This window comes from Sander vitreus, chromosome 16, assembly GCF_031162955.1.
Source record: "Sander vitreus isolate 19-12246 chromosome 16, sanVit1, whole genome shotgun sequence".
Lineage (NCBI taxonomy): Eukaryota > Metazoa > Chordata > Actinopteri > Perciformes > Percidae > Sander > Sander vitreus.
In genome coordinates, this window is record NC_135870.1 from 12,201,855 (window position 1) to 12,224,788 (window position 22,934).

Genomic DNA, 22,934 nt, shown 5'->3' on the forward strand with positions numbered 1-22,934 from the left:
ATGAGTTAGTCAATCAGAATGCAGGCATGCAAGATAGCTTTCATCTATCAGGTATTAGCATCCTCTGAGAGTTTGTAATGACTTGTTTGAAACTCACAATGAATGTCTCTTACTCTTCTAACATGATGAAATAGCAGTTTAATAGATTTGCTCTACCAAGTCAAACACATGGCTGTGTACACATAGGGCATGAAGTCGATAATGTAGTGGGAATGGCTGCACACTTATCGTGTTTGGTGTTTCTGTTTAGCAAAGTGTTCCAGTAACTTTGTATTCTTAATATATGTTTACATGCTATGTATATTTTGTCATCATGATTGTATATACTGTAATTTCATTATGTTGGTTATTCTATGCATGTCTGCCCTTCCAGTGAGAGAGATCCCTCCTCAGTTGTTCTTCAGTAGGTTTCTTCCATTTCCCTATTAAGTTGATTTTTTGCTGAGTTTTTTTTTTATCTGAATTGAGGCTCTAAGGACAGAGGGTGTCATATGCTGTGCAGATTGTAAACCCCCCTTAGGTAAATTTGGGATATTGGGCTATATAAATAAAAGTAACGTGTTGATGATGTCTTACATTAAGTTCAAGGTTTTCCACATTTTCTGTGTTTAATGATGCACACTTCTAGGCTTAATTATGCATAGTGGTCATCTTCCCCAGGGGCCCTGAAAAATTTCTCTTCTATGATAAGTGCCTTAAAATTAGTACTAAATTATTATATAATCCTAAATTCCTGTTTTATAGAGGGGCCATTGTCAAAATCAAATCAAATTACCACAAACTAATTAACATAAAGCAAACTAAGGAGCCAGTAGTGATAGCTGAATCAGAATCTGTCATAGTCATTGGTAAAAAAAGAAATTATGAATACACCGAAGTAGGGCTGAAATGATTCCTCGAATAATTCGCTTACTAAAAATCCCCGATGCTAAATTCTTTGCCTCGAAGCTTCGTTTAATCAATGTAACTAACGTTGTACAGCACACTATGTTTCTGCATGGATGATAATTACTAGCGCACAACATGCTGACGATTGACACAAGACTGACGGCACAGCTTAGCGAAAATAGTGAGGGGTTAAGAGAAGAGACAGGCAAGAGAAAACGACAGAAAGTTTGGGATCATTTTAATCTGCAAACATGCTACTACATCATCTTTGTAGAAAACATCCAGTCTACTCATCCATTCCACGGAGCGAACCCGACACAAGGTAGGCTAACTAACATCTGCTGCTCTTGTCCACCGCGCTATTTTACAATAGCCTCTAGCCTTAAACTAGCCTACAGCATGCTACTCTGCAAATAGCGATGTTTTACAAACAAGCTAAAACGAAAGCTCCCAGTTTGTAATCTAACTTTCTATTAGTTTGCTACTAATCTTGACATTTTGACAAATTTCTGTAAACTTAGCTGCTGCCAGAAACAAACCAGCCCCTCCCCTCTGGAGCATGGCTACTTAATATGCACGTGAATGACGTCACCGGACCATGCCGGTGATGTCTGCATTCTTTATTCTTTCTCCTCACTTAGTAGTATTAGGCTTCTTAAAATGTGTCCCCCTGAACAGTGTAGTTGAATAGCCCTGCTGTAAGCTTTGTACAGTCACATTTACCTGGGCTTAGTGAACAGCTCTTTTGCATATCCAGTGCAAAGAGCCAGAGGCAAGAAGGGGAAGGGGGAGAAAAAGATTTACAAATATATTAAAAATATTAGCATCTATCCCTGTTATTGTATGTAATTTAGGCAATGAAAAAGGTTGCTTTTTTTAGAAAACAGAAAACCTCTTTTGTATATTTGCTATTGCTGATTACTGTAAAGCAAAATTATTTCTTATCCGATTACTTTATTAATCGATGAAATAATCCGTAGAATACTTGATTCCTAAAATAATCGATAGCTGCAGCACTACACCGAAGCCTTAATATGTCCCCAAACACAATTCAAGGGTGCAAACATACTGTACTACACTTTTTTTTTTTGTGTGCAATTTTGGTGAATACAGGCAGAATAGTAAATGTGGAAAATGAGAAATAGGGATAAATACATTGTTTAGGAATATATTATCAGAGGATAGAGTTGGCGCAGCCTTCAGTAATGGCCAATCACATTAACTCTTCTCATCCCATTTAAAAGCAGCAGACAATATTGTAATAGGCTGGGGTTCGAGTCCAGGGCACCTTCTCCCCAAAGAAAACTGTCCCCTGTCCTATTCTATAATTTGCATACAACTTGAGAATAATATGCTATGAGTCTGTCCTTCAATTTTCTCGACAGCTGTTCATCCAATCGACTTCACACTGTATTGCTGAAGATCCAAAGAAGTGCAGTGTCGAGTACATGCTCCTGAGAGCTACATGAGCATTTATTAGCAGTGTGTTATGCACACACTGTGTAGTGTATTGTGAGGGGACCCTTATTAACTGTTGAACCGCCAAACGGCATGCTGGGTACAGCTCGCTCTCCGTCGCTCGCTACAGTACATTCAACAACAGAGGAAGAAAGAGAGACTGCAGAGTTTACATTGTAGAAAAGGCAAACATTTCAACCATCATTGCATCAGCAACCTAACTTTCGGAATGAACCTTCCCGGATTTAGCTTGTTCCCAAATAGGTAGCTGACACGTATACTCTAGCATGGGTAGGGGACACAACTATGTCATGTGTATTGCTTAGGACCCAAGGAAGCGCAGTGTGTGAATTTGTTTGGATCAGTGGTTTTCGAGACAGCCATATGGCCCGTTCTGCACAGGCATGTTTTAAACATGCACTGCACTAGCCCCTCAAAATACAGACGCTATATTGATGCACATATAGTACTGTGTAATCATTATGTTTACAGATACCATCATCAGGAGAATTTAACACAAAATATTGTTGAAATGAGAGTTCAAACACATAAAAACTGCAGCAGATCATGTGCAACTAGATTTGTGGAAATATAAAATACTTTTAATTTGATTTCATTTTTAAATACTCTTAAAATGTGCATGATTGTCAGATATACCATCACCAAAAATCATCTAAGGCTGAACTTGCGTTCTGGTATCTGTCGAATATAAATGAAGGCAGCATACGTTGCAGTTCTCCAGTCACGTCGCCAGCAGACAGAGAGTGATCAGAATGTGCAGAGGAAGCAAAGTCCAACAGAAGACAGGGATCTATATACACGGAGAACAAGGGCTTTGCTCCTCCAATATTGATTCAGTAGGGCTGTGAGACCTGCTTTGGAGTGCAAACTTACAATCAGGATGAAGAACACAGAAATGTTTTAGATATATCCTGTCTGCAAGTAAGCAGGTTGAAAGCCAGGTCATGGAAATATTGGCCTCATGATTAGCTCATTTACCAGCTTTCTTAATATGTTTACTTGTTCAGCCACTTGATTTGTAGCATTTTGCATACATACAGTTAACACACACATAAATGTTTTTTTTCAATTTTTGAATATCTTTAATTTATTTTGAAAAATGAACATTTAAAGTTTAAAGTACTTTAAATGTATGATTATTACATTCAGTACTTGCAATGTAAAAATGTATAATAATAGTAATAAAAAAAATGAAGAAGAAGAATCTTAAAACCAAAATATACTAAAGGAAGCATTGTACTGTTTTCATGAATCCGTGCCAATATTCAGCTTTTCTTTTACTTGATCCCCTAAGGGTTAATGGGAGAAGAGTCTTCTTTTATTCAGTATTTCTGTATTCCCAGAAATGAATAAGAAAATGTATGCAAATGGAATAATGCAAACTTCCTACTATGCAATGAATAAAACTGCTGATTATGTGATATTTTCTCCTGACACTAAATGCACTGAAATATGTATGTTCTCTTCTATCAAAAATAGATTTCCAGCAATGATAATTATCAGCCTGAGGCAAACATTGTGTCATATATTAAATATTATTAGTATTGTTATTATTACTATTTTTTTTACTTTAACATAAGATTATTAAAAGATCCCAAAATCACAAATGACTTATGAACTGTAGACAAATTACAATTACTGGTTGAACAAGAATGATGCTTTTAGTGATAATGTCTTTCTTCTGTTAGGTTAGATCACACAAACAAACTAGTAGTACAATACTGATACACCTATCACAGCTTGAAATGAATACCTAAAACACTGAATTAAAAAAAATTACAAAATCAAAATGGCTAAATGACTAAATTGTATTAGGAACTACGCCTGCAATTCAATAGCTTTTCATAGCTTCTTAATGCCTGTCTCTTGAGCTGTGTAAGATTTCTTCATGCACTGTCTACAACAAGTTAGAAAAGAGGGGACTTCAATAGCAAACCAACAAACAGATGCGGTCAGAAAACCTTGTTGATTAAACCCTTGTTACCCAGGGAGCACCCATTAGCCAATCGATCAGCAAAAGTCCCTTTTGAAAAGTAGTTTTACATTATGCCAACCGCACTTGCATTTGATTTTGAAAGGGGGGAAAAGGCTTTAATTTGAGATGGCTGCATATTGTGCAGATGTCAGGGACAAGCTGGTGGATACCCCCTCCCTTTAACAAAATGTCCTAAATGGTTTGCCGCCAACTTTTGTTTGGCTCGTCGCCTGATATCACAGAACTGTTTCCTATGATGGATAGCAGTTGTCCTAGAACCAAAACAGAATAGTAAACAAATGTGATATCCTCCTCTGAGAAAATGTAACATCGAGTTTGGTTGCTTATAGCATGTGGAAAATTCACATATAGTATGGCAAATCTGAAACCACTACAACGTGGTATTGAAGAGTAAAGTGTGATTTATGGTTCTGCCGAGGCTCCACACAGAGCTTTCGCCGTAGCCTACGTAAGTGGCCAGAAGTTTATACTTGTGCGTTGGTGTGTGCGTCGATCTCTGGTAGAGCGAGTGAGAGAGTGACGGCGATTTACTTCGGAGGGAGTACCGACTCTAGAGTCATAGTGAGAGAAAAAAAGTGTCTCACCTGTGCTTTCTGACCACGGTGGGAACTCGTAGCAGGAAAAGTGAATTCACTCCTTGATTTCATGTTGTTTATGGAGAAAGAGAACCTACTAACCCACGTGGATGTCGGATGCACGGATGTGTAGTTACATTTTCCGAGAGGTGCACGTCAGGCTACGGCATAGGGTCCGTGTCTCCACGTACCTACGCATGTAGCCACGGCATAGATTTTACGCAGAAGCATAAATCCTGCTTAAGAAACACACCAACATCTAACTTGAACCAAGTGTAATTTGCAGGTATCTTTACATGTTGTTTAATGTGTTGCAGCTGAGCAGCTAATTAGCTATCTAACCTGCAAACAGAAGTTATTACTTAATGCAAGGTTTGATTGGCTGCATCGAAATAAGGTATTCATCTACATAGCCAGATACCAGAACAGTGTTCCATCTTTCATCACCAAATGAATGTTTTACTAGGGTGCACCATCATGAAACCAAAAGTATATAGAATATACATTTTTCCCTTTAAATGAAAATGTAAATAATTGTGTATCGGCAGTATATCAAAACAACATTTAGGCCTATCTTTGTAAAAACAAAATTGCAAGCATAAGTCATAATCAGACTACTAATGAGGCAGCAGAACAGTATGTGAACATCAGGGCAGCCAGCAGGACATATAGCAATCAGTCTTTGATGACATCAGACATCTGTGCAGGCAGTAATGCCAAGCTTTCTCATTATAAAATCAGTTGTCTTTTTATCAGTGAGAAATACAAACAATTGTTAGATTGTTATTGGACTCCTACAGGTTGCACATGCTGTGCAAGCTGTAATGGTTTGTAATACACTTTGATAGAGTGCTATTAAGGTTGCATGTAAAATTGGTCCCTAAGGAGAACTGATTGTATTTCTCAATAAAATTCACACTAGTAATTAAAATCAGTACTAACTGAAGTGTCAGACCTGAGATATACTCTAAATGACAAGACATAGCTTTTTCTATGTGTGCGTGTCCTTTGTGCAGGCTATATCCAATTGCTTATCACTCAATGTGTGGTCTAATAGACTACGTGCATATTGGCTGGCTGAATTTATCAAACCTTTCATCTTTGATACCTTGTGCTGTCTCCCTGAGCCTCTGCACTGCTTAAGAGGTATTTACTACATGTGAACGTTAATCAAAACCAAGACATATCCCCACTGTGCTGCTGGCACCTTCAGCAGAATCTTTGAAGCTTTGTTATTTACCTGAGACCCACAAATCCAGAAATAGATTGGCTTAAACATGAACCTAAACCACAGCTGTGTAACAAAGACCACATACAAGTTAGAACAAAGGTACTGTAAAGAACAAATGTACATGTTACTGAAAGGTAAATAACACAATCAGGGATGACACAAAAATGTAGAACAAATTTGGTCTCTAACCTTGCCTGTTTTCATTCTCTTGTGTGAATTATGAGCTAAGCTATAGAATACATATATACACACAGATAGACAAAAATAAACACACGCACACACACACACACACACACACACACACACACACACATTAGACCCACAGTACTAAACAAGCAGGCCTGGGGTTACGATGTAATGCGATCTTACAGCATGGGCTGGGGGGGAATTCCTGATGTACATAATTTATCTCCATGAATGTATTGCAGCTCTTTTATTAAATAGAAGAAAATCACAGAAGCCATTCAACATAGGGGTGTTATCCATTTTTATTGATTCATACATCATAATTCAGTTCCCTCTTGTGCCAAAATCTGTATTTGTCATCGTTGTCACTTCTTTCCCAGTTACACTTAACCACTGGGCTGCACAGCTCTGATGCCTTTCCCATTACTGTACCATTTTCCACTATACCTTTATTTAGTCATTCTTTAGCACAAAACAATTGTATGATGTAAAATGTTTTAATAAGAAATAAATGTAATAATAGGGCCATTGTTCTCCACATACATTAAACGTCAGAAGGGTTCTTAAAAAAAATAAAAAATAGAGCCAATACAAGAGAGGTGTCCTCCCCCTGAGAACAACATCATACCTTGCTGATAAAAACAAATGTCATGTGGTTGTTTGTCTTTGTGTGGCTGAACCTGATTGCTGCGAGCTAGGACTCCAGTGGGGAGGGAGGGTCATTTAGGAATGAAAATAAGAAACCCAATGGAGTGTTTTAATGGAAAGAAATTGTCAGTTTTACGAGCAAGTGCCATCCTGTGGGAAGGTGTGATTATCCAGGAACAAGTATGATTAGGAATAAACGCTGAGTATACGTGCTTGCATGCTATCACGACTGCATACGAGTGTGCATGTGGCGTGCGTACTGTATACATTCATTCATGCATGAAGTGTGCAACTATGCATTCCTACTGGGGAGTGTGCTTACTGCATCCCTCACAAGGTCACCTATCCATACAGTTACTCTGATTTACACCAGCGCTCAATATGCATATGTCCTGATGATGCTGCAGTGCTGTGGGTGGTGGTGGTCTTGTAGCAGCTACATCCATACTATCCTATTTCTAACAGTCCAGTCATGTAAGTCTCATGTGAAATGGGAAAGGGAAATTTAACGTGTACACAATATGACCTAGATTTGTGTCGACTGTGCTAGCTAAGTTTGGAGCAGTTTACATCTAATTTGCATTCGCCACAAGCAAGCATGATAGATTTTCTATGCAGTGTTGCTTGAGTTGTGCACTTGAGCGTGCCATAGTTATAATTAGAAATGCCCCAAAGTTGATCATTTTCTCAGTATCATTTAAAACAAATGAGTCACATTAAATGGCTTTTACAGACACATGAAGTGTTTTCGAAAGAATGCTAATTTAAATATTCACACAAGGAATTCTATAGATATATAAGAGAAATGTGCTATTACATGTGTTCCTCAAATATGGTTGTATCGTCCCATTAATGTGACTTACAGTAACACTGTAGCCACATGTAATATGATATGAACAAAAATGTCCTCAGAGATCTTCCACTATCAGGCTTTGAGAATTACTGAGGAGCAAGTCTCTTCATTTCTATGTATCCAGAAATAGCAAGTCATTAAGAGAGTAGCAGGTGATGGGCATATTAGGAAGGCTCAGCAGAGGCAATGTGTAATGAAGACAGTTCAACCTTACAGTATTCTTCCCTGTCCCACTCACCCATCTCATTGCCTTCATCCCTTGTTTTCCTTATCTTGCATAGCTTCAAACCACCTTTTTATTCTTCTTGGTCTTTCAAGTTGGAATGCAACTTGGAGACACGGTACAATGTGAGCTTTGCTGTCTAAGAAATATACTCCTCTCAGTATGGTTTGAAAAACAGAAGCAAGTACACACTGTTCCCATGAAAAGTTACAGGAATTGTAGAAATAATAAGAGCTCCATATGCTGTGATAATTTTAATGAACTTGAAGGAAAGTGGTTTTATTGCACAACTGAGACAGTCGATACACATCCAAGGGTGATATCTAATGCATACGATTTATCCTCCTCTTCCATTCTCTCAGTGCTACAATGCTAATGTAGAGCTAATACTTATTAAAGGAGAACTCCGGGCAATTTTTACGTTAATCGGTCTAATCGGTGGTAGCAACACGGAGCTGCTGCAGCTAATGCCGAGAGCTCCCAGGTAGCTAAAACAGCAGTTTTGGGGGCATAACATAAAGAGTGCCTTTGTGCCTCTTAACAGACACAAAATGCAATTAAAATGTCTGTGCAACATGAACAGGGCACTTACATGACAACAAGATGCGTTTTCAACTCAGACATTGTTTAAATTCACCTACCCTGTTAGCTGCTAGCTGCCGTCTGGGATGAGTGAGTGTGTTAAGCCAGGCTTCGGTAATAATCATCAAGCAGCAGTTCCCTGTGTATTTGTACCATATATATCCATTTTGTGTGCGATCCATCTGGCGTTGGTGAATATAGGAGTCTCGGCAGTGGGTATTAGTTGCCTAGCTGGGCTTGCAGGCCGACCGGCATCCTTCTACTTCCTCCTCGCCTTTCCCGCCTGCCGCGGCCGACAACAGTCCACGGGCGCCCGCTGGTCTGGTGGATGTTAAAATGAATTCTCAACCACTCAAATTTGGCACAAGGAAGTCCTACGACATTTATTTTAAAATGTATGTTCTGAGAGGCCTTCAATTATCCCTGATAATTCACAGCGCTCCAAGATAATGTAAGTCTGTTTTGCAATTACTGTCATATAACTCCCAAACCGTACATCGCACATTAAAAATACACATATCCACGCGTTCCCTGAATTCAGCTGAATCTCCTGATATAGGCCACGCCCATTTCCGCCTATTTATCGTAAACCTACTTTTTCTAACTCCTCCTAGACCGTGCGACCGATCTGCACAAAACTTGGTATGTAGCATCTCCAGATCGACCTGACAAAAAGTTATCAAAAGAATTTTACGAAAATTGGCTAGGGGGCGCTACAAGTCCTAAAAGTTTCTATCTCATTAAAGGCTCATCCGATTTTTACGAAATTTTGAGGGTATCATCTAGGGCCACTTCTGAGGCCACGCCTACAGTGGGGTACTGATTCGCCAAATAGGCGTGGCCTATGGGTCCCAGGTTTGGATTCACCACTTACGCTAATGTGAGCAACTTCAAATTTACATTGTAGATGTAGAATGTTTCATGGACCTCACATACCAAATATTACACACATGGACCACTAGGTGGTGCTATAATGATGTCAAACGTGTTTTTGCCTATAACTCCCACATTACACATCGCACATTAGAATCCCTTACATCCACGTGTTCCTTGAATCGAGCTGAATCTGAGGATATAGGCCACGCCTAACCTGGGACGTAGCATCTCCAGATGAACCTGACCAAAAGTTATCAAATAATTTTGCTACGTTAAACTATGCGCAATTTACAACCAAACAAATTTTCGTAGCTAGCAACAAAACACAAACTTAAGCATATCTCGGCCAAATTAATAGTTATCAGAGCAAAACTATTATGGTATTATTGTTCGACATCCCCCCTCGAGCCTCTCTACCAAACTTGGTTAGGATCGGCCATTAGGGGGCGCTATAATGGATGTAGACACGTTTTGGCAAATGCATTTAAATGGGAAATTTGCAATGGCAATATCTCTGCCACAGTAAATGCTGTAATCACAAAACAGATTATTCAGCGTCCTACTTCGATGATCTGTACCAAATTTGGCGAAACTCAGCCAGTAGATGGCGCTATAATCAACGTTTATGCGTTTTGGCAGATAACTCAATGCATGCAAATGGGACAATTTTGATTGCAATTTCTTTGCCGTAGTAATTGCTATAAACACGAAACTTGTGATGCTCGTTTGGCATGCTGCTCTGAGGCTCTTTACCAAATTTAGCGCTGATCGGCCATTAGGGGGCTCTATAGTAAACATAGACCAGTTTTGGCCCTTTTACTCAATGAATGTTAATGGGATATTTGCAACAGCAACGTACCGCAGATCTTGCGGCTCACGCCCTCGATATTTCCCGACATTTGCCTCCCCACCGTCACGCTTTGGGTCCCGCTTTGGGTCCCGCTTTGGGTCCCGCTTTGGGTCCCGCTTTGGGTCCCGCTTTCGCACGCTCCCCAGGTCGTCAGGGGCGACTGGCGCCAGGAGGCTTGGACCCCGTCATAACTGCTTGCAGTTCTAGTAAGATTTTTAATTGGTGCTTAACTAAAGACAGGTGCATCATTAACGTCAACTCAAGTGAATAGGCCTGTGTGCATAAAAACACATGGACAGTCCTGGCGTCAGTTGTAAGGTAAATAAAGTATACAGTACATGCAGTGCCTACTTAGAGTGGATCAACTACGCCAGTAAACTGACAAACATTTATATTCGAATTTTAGGATATGTGTATGTAGCATTGCATGAGTAACATGTATAATATACTTGAGGTCAAAATACTTGGCTTGCATACATGGCAACTGATGATGCATGTAACTGACAGAGACAAGCTCATATTGGATTAATTTCAATATGAAAAGAAAGAGGCAAAGTAACAGACACACACATGTCCAACACCCACATATTCGACCTACACACTCACATTTTAAAAAACAAAGAAGTTTGCTCACACAGGATAAACTTTTCTAACATTTGGGGCTTGGGGAATAGTACATGAACATTTGGTTTGCCAACAGAAAATATAGAAACAGAAGAAACTTAGGATCTCATGTGCATCATCTCTTATTTACTTGCTTAGATGATTTTCTTGATGACAGATGACAATTACAGAGGATGTTCCAGAACGGTGGTTTCTGACTGTGGGCTGTGATACAGTCCTGGCCCGGTGGGATTCCACTGTTGTGTTGTGCTTAATAATCCAAATCCTCTAAGTCCCCCTCGGCCCACTTCAGTCCTTTGATTGCTCCTTGTATTTTTATTGCGTTATACTCCATTTTCATAATCTGGTGCACAGCACTCTTATGGTGTGTGCTGGAGAGAATGAAAAGAGAGAGCCAAACAAGTGCTGCATACTGCCCTCCTAAAGTCATTCAGATTACAAGGGTCAGTCTCTAATCCATAAAGCTGGATACATCTGCTCCAAACTTGGAATAATAATTCTTGAAGAAAAATGACTGTATGGTAAACTGGCTGTAGCAAGCTGCGCTCATGTTTATGCACATCCATTGGAGTGTGTGATTTGTGTGTAACTATTAATGTAAATGTGCCTGAGCTAGCTTGTGCCACCTGGGAAGATGTCCATTGACGACAGAGGACAGATATTAGCTTTGCTCAGTCACAATGGATCATGCAACACAACCTTTGTAAGTAAGTAATTTATTCAGCGACAGGCACAACAAAAAGGGAGGAAAAAGAGCACCGTCAGCAGCCATCAAGATGGTAGAGTGTGATAGGCAAGTTTAGCTCTGTAATCAATCTGCACATGAACTTTATGCAAGGCCATGAAGTGCATTTCAAAGTCCATTGCTTGGCTGGAAGGAAATAAAGAAAGGAACATGATTGGAAATTGTGAACCAGTTAGATTGGATATGTGTGGATACATGTTAAATTGTGTTTTGAGTAAAATTGAACTGACATAGGCCTCTGTAGTAAACATTACAAACACATTTAGTTTATTAGCAACACAAGATTGGTTTTCAGTTTTTACAACCAGGTGGAATTAGTTAATTTGTGCGTACCAAAGCGGACTAAAATACATTGGAGTGGCGTGTGTTGTTTGTGTACGATTCATATAAGTTATTGATATTTTAAAACACAGCTAAACATAATGTGATTTCACATTTTCTTTACACCCAAGCAGCCTTCAGATAAATCCAAACAGATTTACCGTACCAGACCCCACCTCACACAGAGGGTAAAATCTTTTACAAAAATATAATCTAAAACTAAAGTAAACATCTTTAAATGTGATTTTAGGTTATTGTATTAACGTCTCACATAGGGAGCACAACATGTTTGCAGAACCGATTGAAAAATGCATTATGCACTAAACATTATAAGTTATTTGCCTTCATATCCTGTTCTGTGCTATTTGGATTGCATTATTCTTTCAGGATGTGAACATGAGGGTTTTTATTAGTTCAGTGCAAATTGCACAGGGGAAACATTATTCAAGAGTACTGGTTGCAAAAAGACATTACACTGACCTTAACAAATAGTATTTTTTATAGTTCATAACGTCACAATAGTATTGTGAAATATTTCTATAACCAATGTTTCTCTGTCACTCCATATTGATATTAATTACTAGTCATTAAACTTCATTTGTTTTCAACAAATGGACATAAAAAATGCATCTACAATGCAACAGTAACACACTGTCTATACTGATAGTGCCAATTTACCACCCAGAGATGAAAAGATTTATAATGATGAAATCATGCAGTACATACATACACATACATACTGGCATGTGTCCTAGGATGATGAAAATTAGCAAAACATATTAAAAAGCAAAATATTGCATACTTAGATATATAGTTCTCCAGAGTCTGTCCCTGTCTGTCTCCCCATGATTTTGCATCCCCCCCAACAGCCTGATGCCAACGGTAAGATATACATCTGTCTAATTTCTTGCTTGTCGGCCCACCATCTGGTGCAGCATCAACGTTAAAGACAGGAAAAATGGTATCACACTGTCATTCACACACACACACACACACACACACACACACACACACACACACACACACACACACACACACACACACACACACATACACACAGATACACTGTACATACACTGGTGTAGAATGCATAAGTTACTTAGGCCATAGGTGGTGAATATCTATCAAACATTGGTCATTCCCATCAATGTAAAAGCCCTTTATCAATACACCAATTCACTCTTAAGCACATGTCAGTGATTAGTTCCAAGTACAAGTATAGCTGGTACATTTTTGGTGTTAGTATAAAGGGGTTCTTTTAACAGCTGCTATACCAAGAGCACAATGTGTTACAATAACCAACGTATTGGAAACTCATTGGCCTTGTCCGAATTGGCCCCACTCCCAATCCTGTGGATCATCTTGGAACACCCTCTATCCCTCTAATCTTATAATAATCCTATACAAAGCTTAAAAATGTTTTTTTAAAACATATTCTTCAGGAACATTATGTGGTTCTAATGTGGTACAGATTTAATTCTACAATTATCTTCTAAGTTAATATCGGACTTACATTTGCCAAGTGGCTAGAAACATGACTCCAAATGAATGCTAATGCTAACAAATTGACCATATGATGATATGTCAGTGCTATGTTCACAGCTTGTTTCCGCTGCCCTCAGGTGGCCAAGACAATCAGTTAGTTAGTTGAACTACCAAGACTTTCACCACCTGCGACAGACACATACTGGTCACACATTATGTCGCATATGAGCCACTGGTGAAGCAGAAAACACCACTGTGCCGACAGAAAGCCCCAAATGTGTCGACAGTGCCTAAGTACTGATGGATGAAAATGCGAAAGAAAATTTTCCCAAACCTCTCTCTAAAAATAAAAACAGCCGGCGAATAATACTAATGCATGTATTTGATTGTTGTCTTAAAGAGCCCTAAGGGATCGTCCATGATACGGTACCATACGAAACGGCACCGCTGATTAATATTTAGATAATGGTTTAATTTAGCCACTTACCGATTTGTCCTGCTAAAAGCTAAGGAGTTAGCCATCACGGGGGTGTCTTTGGTGTCTATCCAGCCTGGAAGTTGTGCCTCTTTTCGGAGTTGTTCAGCAATAAATCCAAACGCTTATATCCAAGATTTATCCACTTGATGTCCATAATTTATCAATTCCCAGTCATTTTTGCCGCTAGCTCGATGCTAGCTGCCATTTTGAATATCCCATGATGCTTTGCGAGATTGTGTTGACGTCTTTCAATCAACGGGAAGGCAGGTCCGTCATACAATACGATGATACGATGATGTATCGATATATCATCGTATCATTGTCATGATCATATATGAAGTGGAAAGATGGATCACTCCAGCGAATCTGAGCGAGAACAAAGGCTATAGAGTGGCAAGATAGGTCACTCCAGTCTATTACCGCTGTACAGAGAAGAATGTTTTGAGATGTGGCACACATTTGGGCCTTTTTTGAAGAATTGTAAATAGTTTGTCCTTTTACATGAGTTATAATGTTCATTATGTTTATTTTTGCACTGCATGACTCCAAATATATAGGAGAACATTGAACATTGCTGTGTGTGTGATTTCAATAAATATGACATTATTATTTGATTATTGGCATAAGTGAATGTCATGAGGGCAAAAGCGTCTGGACTTTTTTTGAAAAAATGTATATATTTTGTCAACTGTATAAGTTATAATGTTTATTTCTTCACAGTGTAACTCCTAATACATAGCAACTGATTTATAGGGTTAGGGTTACAGGGTATTGACAGGAGATTGGCTTAGCTTTCATTGATATGTGTGTGATATCAATACATATCTGTGAGATTCATGTTCCGTTTTATTTATTTATTTGTCTTTAAGGTCATAAAACCTTTCTTTCCATTCAAGTGACCTCACTGCAGCACAAATATCCTAATAGCCCAGTTTTTCCTGAAAAAAACAATGTTCATAAATTGACTGTAGACAACAGGGTTGATGTTTTACAAGCTTTTTTAGAAAATAAAACCAGATGGACAATGAACTTCAAAAATGACCTCAGGGTTCTGAGCGTTAATATTCTGCCATGTTTAAATTATAGGTCTGCTACTTGGCATTGCCGTTTTTTACTTTTGTGCTCAACAAAATCTCCCTTAATCTCCTTTGCTGAGTGCTATCTCTTATGGCTTCTTGGAACCTTGTGGAAGTACTATTAGGAGCTACTGCAAGAACTTAATGAACAAAGGTAACTGAAAAGAAGAGAGAGTTGACCCCTTGCTTTATTTTCAACAGCAACCTCTTCAAGGTCTCAAACGTGGAAGCTGTATATTTTAAAGCATCCTCTCCACATCTGAATAGCGTCATTATTTCTTTTGACAGTGGTCTGGGGGTGGGGAACAAGAACCACTGTTAATAGTCTCAGTGCTATTGTTTAGAACGGAGTAAGGGCCATAGTACACAAGAACAATAGAAACCCTTCAAAGAACACTTTTTTTTAAAGTAACTCTAAAATAATCCTATCATTGCAACAAGTTGGACATGTCACCAGCTACTACATTAAATATGCATCATGTAAAGGTGTTGTTTAAAAAGTGCAATTATGCCTCCTTTTGAGCATTGAATCAATTAGTTGTCACATTATGGCTGGTGGGGAAAAAATGCTTATGAAGCATGTTTCTTGTGTGATAACCTGTGGCAATACATTCTGTCATCTTCCTATGTCCTGTGTCTAGTGTGCACACATGAATTAGCACACATGAAAGTCTAAGTCTGTAATAATACTGTTGCATTGTCCACTGACAGCTGTAATGAACAGATGTTAACATCTTGCTACTACCTGACATTGTTAATAGCTGGTGGGTCTTTCCTAACTTTGCATATGTTGTCTTAATAAAGTGTAGTGTTGAGTACTGAGAGGAATACTTGCAAATGTTTACACACACACACACACACACACACACACACACACACACACACACATAAATACACATGCCACAACTGCATTTGTTTGCTACTCAAATGTTCATCAATTTCATTTTAGTCTTAATTCTATTGCAGGTGACAGAGACACGGACGGGGCCATTGGGATGCAGTAGCTATGACAATCTGGACTCAGTTAGCTCAATCCTTCTGCAGAGCCCCGAGAGCAAGCTTCATCTGCAAGGTAAACAATCCCAGCATATCAATATTTTCCACATGCTGCCCAGTGATGTTGGACATAACAGGGCAGCAGGCTGAAACTCCATTTTAGCCTCTAAAGGAAACGAGATCTATAGTCATACATAAACTGCTCTTATTTGGACAAGGGAAACGGTTTGTGCCTTCTCAAGAATTGAATGTCAATACATTTTTTAATTGGGACTGGGATGGTTTTGCTTCCCAATCTCTGGGATTTGGATATGATTCTCTGTGGTTATAGATATTTGCTAACGTGATTGTGTTCTTACGTCTCTCTTAAAACTTTGTTCAAAGACAGGCTTAAATTCAAAACAGTTGCACTAACTGTGCAAACTATTCTGACATGAGCGTGGGAACTACCACATTACCGCAGGTACAATGTATAATTAGACAATTAGATCAGCTTGCAAATGTATTGAAATAAAATATTAGAGTCAAACTGTGATTCCATTAGAATGTATTCAATGCATAAATGAGTAACATTTGAAATGAATCTATTAGCGTTTCACTCACAGATCATATGTCAGTCGATGCAAATAGCAACTTTTACCAATTAGTGGTTATGTTCTTTTAAGCAAACATAGTTCTGTCTTAAACATCAACACAACTAATAATTAGCATGAGAGAAGGTATTGCTTGCAGTGACAGTCACTCTGTGGAAAAAAAACGATGAAAGACTGTGTAACTGAGGTCAAGTGTTTGAATAGAGTGATTGTTTCTTTGATTTATTCGCATTTACGCAGGTTATTAAACCAGTTTGAGAATCACAGAGGCTTATTTTCCATCCAACCCACACTACCCCCCTCTATTTCCTCTCTCTGAAGGGATCATTACTCGTCCTCTAAAATCAGAGAACTAAGTGGTTTGTCAAAGAAACACTTTTAAGTCTTCCACTGCCACTTACTCAAAGGACTCTATAGGTTTTGGGAAAAGCTTTATCATCATGCACCAAACGTATTAGCCTTGTGCTTTGAAGACTGTTTTGTCACCCAATTGATAGATGACAGGCCTAGGAAAGATTCTTTCTTTTGGCTTGATAATAATAACCCAAATAGAATGGAAAAGCTTTTCCAATTGGTTTCTGGCTTAGAGTTTTGTATTAGGCCAAATTATATTGGTGTGTTTATTCATTTTGTGTGTATAGGCAAAGGCTGAGGCTGGAGGTGTTGAGAGTTTTTCTGAAAATATGTTCTTTTCAAAACAATTATTGTTTCTGCCTTAAATTAAAAAGGTAACTGATGGCGTAACTTCTTCAACAATCACAGTACTCTTCATAGTGCTCTTCAAAGCATTAGCACTTCACACAGCCCATGGAGAGGCATGTAGTCAATGGAGAGCTTTTAAGGTTTACGCTGCTCAAATATATTTAAAATGAGATCCAATAATTTAATTCACCCTACAGTTTTCCTTCTGTCATGAACACTAGTGTAAGTGTAACAATTAGTCTTATTTTATCCCTCGGTGAACCATATATTTCTCTCAGATCAAGCCAGCCATGTGCATTTATAAAGTAATAATAATAATAATAATAATAATAATAATAATAATAAATAATAATAAAATTGGCATAGGTTAACCGTTTTCATTCACTTGGGCCACAGACTGATCTGCATCGAGTCCAATGTTTTTAGGATTGACGCTGATTTTCTCTACTGTTCCTAGGAAATTCAGTCAACTTCAAAATAGTGTTTTTTTTTTTCTGGGAAGTGCAATATATCATGTATTATTCTAGATCTCTAGATTTCTGTCTTTTTGAAATATATTTATATTAATATATTATAGCTGTGTCCATAGGGCATTTTTCCTCTGCGTCAACAAACGCAAGCAGATGACAGAGACTGCAGAGACACACAGAGATAGTCTTTACTTTCATATGTTTATCAGTACTACCAACATCTAACAACATTTGGAATTTCAAAACGACATGCAGTTGAAAGCTCCCAGACATTGGTATGTGTGATGTTGCACGTGTTGATTAACAAATTATTTTATCTAGAAAACTAGAAAAGGATACGTTTCCTGGAGTCATTAGGGCCCGAGCGCCGACAGTGGCGAAGGCCCTATTGAAACTGAAGGAATTATTATTTCTTCGTCCGGCAAATTAATTGCCTTTTTGAGGGGCTTAACATACTCAAAAACTAACACAAATTGGCAGTCGCATCAAGTCTGATGAAAATGTTTGTATTTTAAGGGTTTTGGGAATAGGCGCACAAAAATGGCTCGCTAGCGCCCCCTACAAAGTTAAAAAAATTGAGCCCCTGCAGTACGTTTAACGTAGACTAAAACGAAACTTGGTAGACATATGTAGCATGTCAAGACGTACACAAAACGTCCTTGGAGCCATACCCTAAACCCAACAGGAAGTCCGCCATTTTGAATTGAAAGTTCAAAATTAGTGCGATTTTGGCCATTTCCACATGTCGTACTTTAACGAACTCCTCCTAGAGATTTCATCTGATCAACTTCAAATTTGGTCTGTGCCATCTTAAGACGAAAAGATGAAAATGTATTAAAAAAATAACTTTTCGTCATAGGCCATGGCCGTGGCGGGGCAGTCATTTTGTGCGTTTCGCCATCGATACAGGAAGTGGGTGTAACTCAAGTGCACATTGTCCAATTGGCTCGAAACTTTTCATGATTCATAAGACTCTAACTCTGAGGACATTTACGTAACGACGGTGGTGAAAATGCTGTTGCTGCGGCAGCGCCGGCCGCTGCTAGCGGCGCAGCTGATGTCGGTGCTATCTATGCGGCCACCATCAAGTTACCGGACTTTTGGCAGCACAACCCATGGCCATGGTTTTAGCAAATCGAAGCCCAGTTCCAGCTGAGAGGAATAACACAGGACGTTACAAAGTATTTCCACGTGGTATCGGCCTTAGATGCCTCAACAACAGCCAGGGCTATGGCGCTGTTAGAGGCTCCTCCGGCTAACGGCAAGTACAACACACTCAAAACATTCCTGTTGGAACTCTTTGAACTGTCGGTGCTGGAGAAAGCAGACTGTCTGCTGTCCCTGAACGGCCTTGGCCTTGGCTTTCTTGTGTGAGGTGTCATTGAACTCAGCAGAGAGTTCCTTCTTCATTGGTGATGGTTTGGCCCGCCCCCTATGCTTAAGCCACGCCCCCTTTCATAACATCTTAACCATATAAGGTAGACCCTTGTGTGAGGTATCATTGAACTCAGCAAGGAGTTCCCTTTTCATTGGTGACGATTTTCAGTGTCTGAGTGCCGCGCAAATGCACGGTCGCAAGAAGCAGCGTCTGCCAGTAACCCTGACGCACGCAGAGGCGCGAGGGCTGCTTGCAACTTTAATTTTTAATTGTTGCTGTATATGCAAAATATCTTATATCATTGCTAGGTGGGTGGTAAGTGGCTGCTAGGGTGTTGACAGATATGTTCTTGCTGTTCAGGCAAGGTTGTTGGTAGGTGGTTGCTATAGTTGTGTGAATGTTTGGTTGGGCATGGCTTGATGGTTGCTAGGGTGTTTAATGTGGTGTTTGGGACATCTCCAGATGTTTCTATGGTGTTTTTTGTGGACACTAGCACGGTATTTTGTGGTTGCTGCAATGTCTGGGGCTGCTTTAGTTCATTGTTCAGGTGGTTGCTACCGTCTTCTTTCTAATTGCAAGGGTATTTGTAGTTATAACTGTGTTAATTTTGATTGGTATAATTAGAAAAATAGATACACTCCACCGAAGAAAGGTAAAAAACACCATCTCAGCAGCATGTGTTTAAATGTGTTTTTTTTTACTTTATCTGAGTGCACTCACAAAAATTGGATATGTAGAAAATGTGCAAGTTAATGGTTGAGCCATTTGGAACAACTTGTGAACCTCATATTTGTTCCAAACGCAGCTTTATCGCCTTTTATTCATACAAAACAGTTAGATTCCCTGACAGATTTACTGTATCTCAAGGCTTGTCTTTACAGTCAATGGCCAAAAAATAACAGCTTTGACAACACTGTCCTCGTCTTTGACAACACGCCATAAATGGACTTTACAAATTATCCACTGAGGAGGAAGGCATTGGCTGGGCCCAGGTATGCTATTATAAGTGCTAGCAACTCTCAGCACTTCTAATGAACACCCACCATGTGTCTCATTTTCAAATGCCTATTGACCTTTTACCAGACAATTAGCTAAAATGCTAACTTTTGGCATTTAAACTGTGGGGAGGAGTCACATCTGGCCAATGAAGATCAGGGATCACTGGCAGCACTATCTAATAGCAAAAATATGCAGATGCAGTCATTTCATTTTTAATTCTTCTTCATATATATATATATATATATATATATATATATATATATATATATATATATATATGTTTATGATAAAAAGTAGTAGGAGTATATAGTGCATAGGACAGGTGCTTAAAATCAGTGAGCTCACAGGGCAATCAGCATGGCCATAGAAATAGAGTCCATACAAAAGGTTATTCATCATTCATATGTCCACATCTTAGGAATCAGATAATAAATTTCCAATGAGTAAAATTCACAATGTGGAAAAAAACACATGCCTTTAAAATGAGATTTGTGTATGCTATGTTGATGGAGTTGCATACATTAAAATATAATTGCTGCTTAATTCAGATTAGAATAGTTTAGAAGCCTTTCTTGAACTCTATTTCTATGTTTATTTTGATTACCCTGTGAGCTCACTGATTTGAATCACCTGTGCTTCACACTACATATCTCTGCTGTCCTCTTTGCTCTGTTGATGATGGTAGGGATGATGATGATGATGATGATGATGATGATGATGATGATGATGATGATACTTTATTGTCAGAAAGGAGTTGCATCACAGCAACTCCTTTTGCAACATCAACAAAGACAAAACATTAAGACAAGAAATAGGGATACATACTGTACATTAAATATAACTATATCACTGTTCAGGACATGGTTGGGGTCAGAGACAATGTTGGACCAAACAAAATTGACTCAAAGTCATAGCGCCCCTAGTGGCAACAGGAAGTAGGCCTAAAAGTCAAGGTGCTATACTTTAATGAACTCCTCCTAGAGATTTCATCCGGAATTTGGTCGGTACCATCTCAACACCTTAAAGATGAAAAGTTATTAAAAGAAAAACGTCAAACGGTGTGGGCGTTGCGTGCTAGCGGCGCAGCTAATGTCGGTGCTATCTATGCGGCCACCATCAAGTTACTGGACTTTTGGCAGCACAACCCACGGCCGTGGTTTTAGCACATCGAGGCCCAGTTCCAGCTGAGAGGAATAACACAGGACGTTACAAAGTATTTCCACGTGGTATCGGCCTTAGATGCCTCAACAACAGCCAGGGCTATGGCGCTGTTAGAGGCTCCTCCGGCTAACGGCAAGTACGACGCACTCAAAACATTCCTGTTGGAACTCTTTGAACTGTCGGTGCTGGAGAAAGCAGACTGTCTGCTGTCCCTGAACGGCCTTGGCGACAGCAAGCTGTCCGAGTTAATGGAGAGGATGCTGGCTGTGCTGGGCGCGGCGGATCCCTCATTCCTCTTCGCCCACATTTTTTCAGCTTCCAGCACCCGTGCGCACCGCACTGGCCTGCTCCCCCCTCTCTTCCTCCAGAGACTATCGGGCGCTGGCTGTGGAGGCAGACAGGATTTTCCTCGCCAACCGGCAGCAGTTTGTCTACGCACTGCTGCCCCCCCAGCACACGTCTGCCCCACTTGCACTCCACAAAATATAATTTATGTAATTATGTGTGGTTGTCATCATGTGACAGTGTGGAGGAGAAAGTAGTTTTTTGTAAGTTGTTGTTATGTTATTATTGTTTCAGTATTAGTGTTTGGTATTCAGTTTCTGAACAGTGCACAAGCCAACAGTTTGGTGACGCCGTCTGAGCCTTACGTCATAATTTTTAATTAGTCAAGGTAATACCGTATACCGCAGTAAAATAGGGAGGAGGTTTGACGGTATCAAAATTTGGATACCGCCCAACCCTAGCTGTAACTACAGTGTACATTGTATTATCTGCTTGAAATTTCCCACAATCAACAAGAGTCCAGGCCTGAGGACATATATAGGCCAATATTGACTTTTGGTCATAGCGCCCCCCGCTGGCAACAGGAAATCAGCCTTATATGACAAACATATACATGAAACTTGTCTAAATGTGATACTGAGCCACCCCCTATACTTTAACCACGCCGACTTACTCAGGCCACGCCCCCTTTCATAACATTTGAACCATTTAAGGTTCTTGTGTGAGGTGTCATTGAACTCAGCAGAGAGTTCCTTCTTCATTGGTGATGGTTTGGCCCGCCCCCTATGCTTAAGCCACGCCCCCTTTCATAACATCTTAACCGTATAAGGTAGACCCTTTTGTGAGGTATCATTGAACTCAACAGGGAGTTCCCTTTTCATTGGTGACGATTTGCAGTGTCTGAGTGCCGCGCAAATGCACGGTCGCAAGAAGCAGCGTCTGCCAGTAACCCTGACGCACGCAGAGGCGCGAGGGCTGCTTGCAACTTTAATTTTTAATTGTTGCTGTATATGCAAAATATCTTAGCATCAACCTTTATGCCATGCATGACTAAATGTTTGGTTGGTAGGGCATTGCTAGATGGGTGGTAAGTGGCTGCTAGGGTGTTGACAGATATGTTCTTGCTGTTCAGGCAAGGTTGTTGGTAGGTGGTTGCTATAGTTGTGTGAATGTTTGGTTGGGCATGGCTTGATGGTTGCTAGGGTGTTTGATGTGGTGTTTGGGACATCTCCAG

The 22,934-nt window shown here is 39.6% G+C and overlaps 1 protein-coding gene across 1 annotated transcript in view; it reads left to right on the top strand.

Moving 5' to 3' along the window:
• The window catches only part of brinp1 (bone morphogenetic protein/retinoic acid inducible neural-specific 1), a 126,108-nt gene that overhangs the window by 69,995 nt on the left and 33,179 nt on the right, over positions 1-22,934 (top strand). Inside the window, exon 5 of the mRNA XM_078272104.1 lies at positions 16,083-16,188. Within this exon, the coding sequence (XP_078128230.1) occupies positions 16,083-16,188 (106 nt within the window). The remainder of the gene's footprint in view (positions 1-16,082; positions 16,189-22,934) is intronic.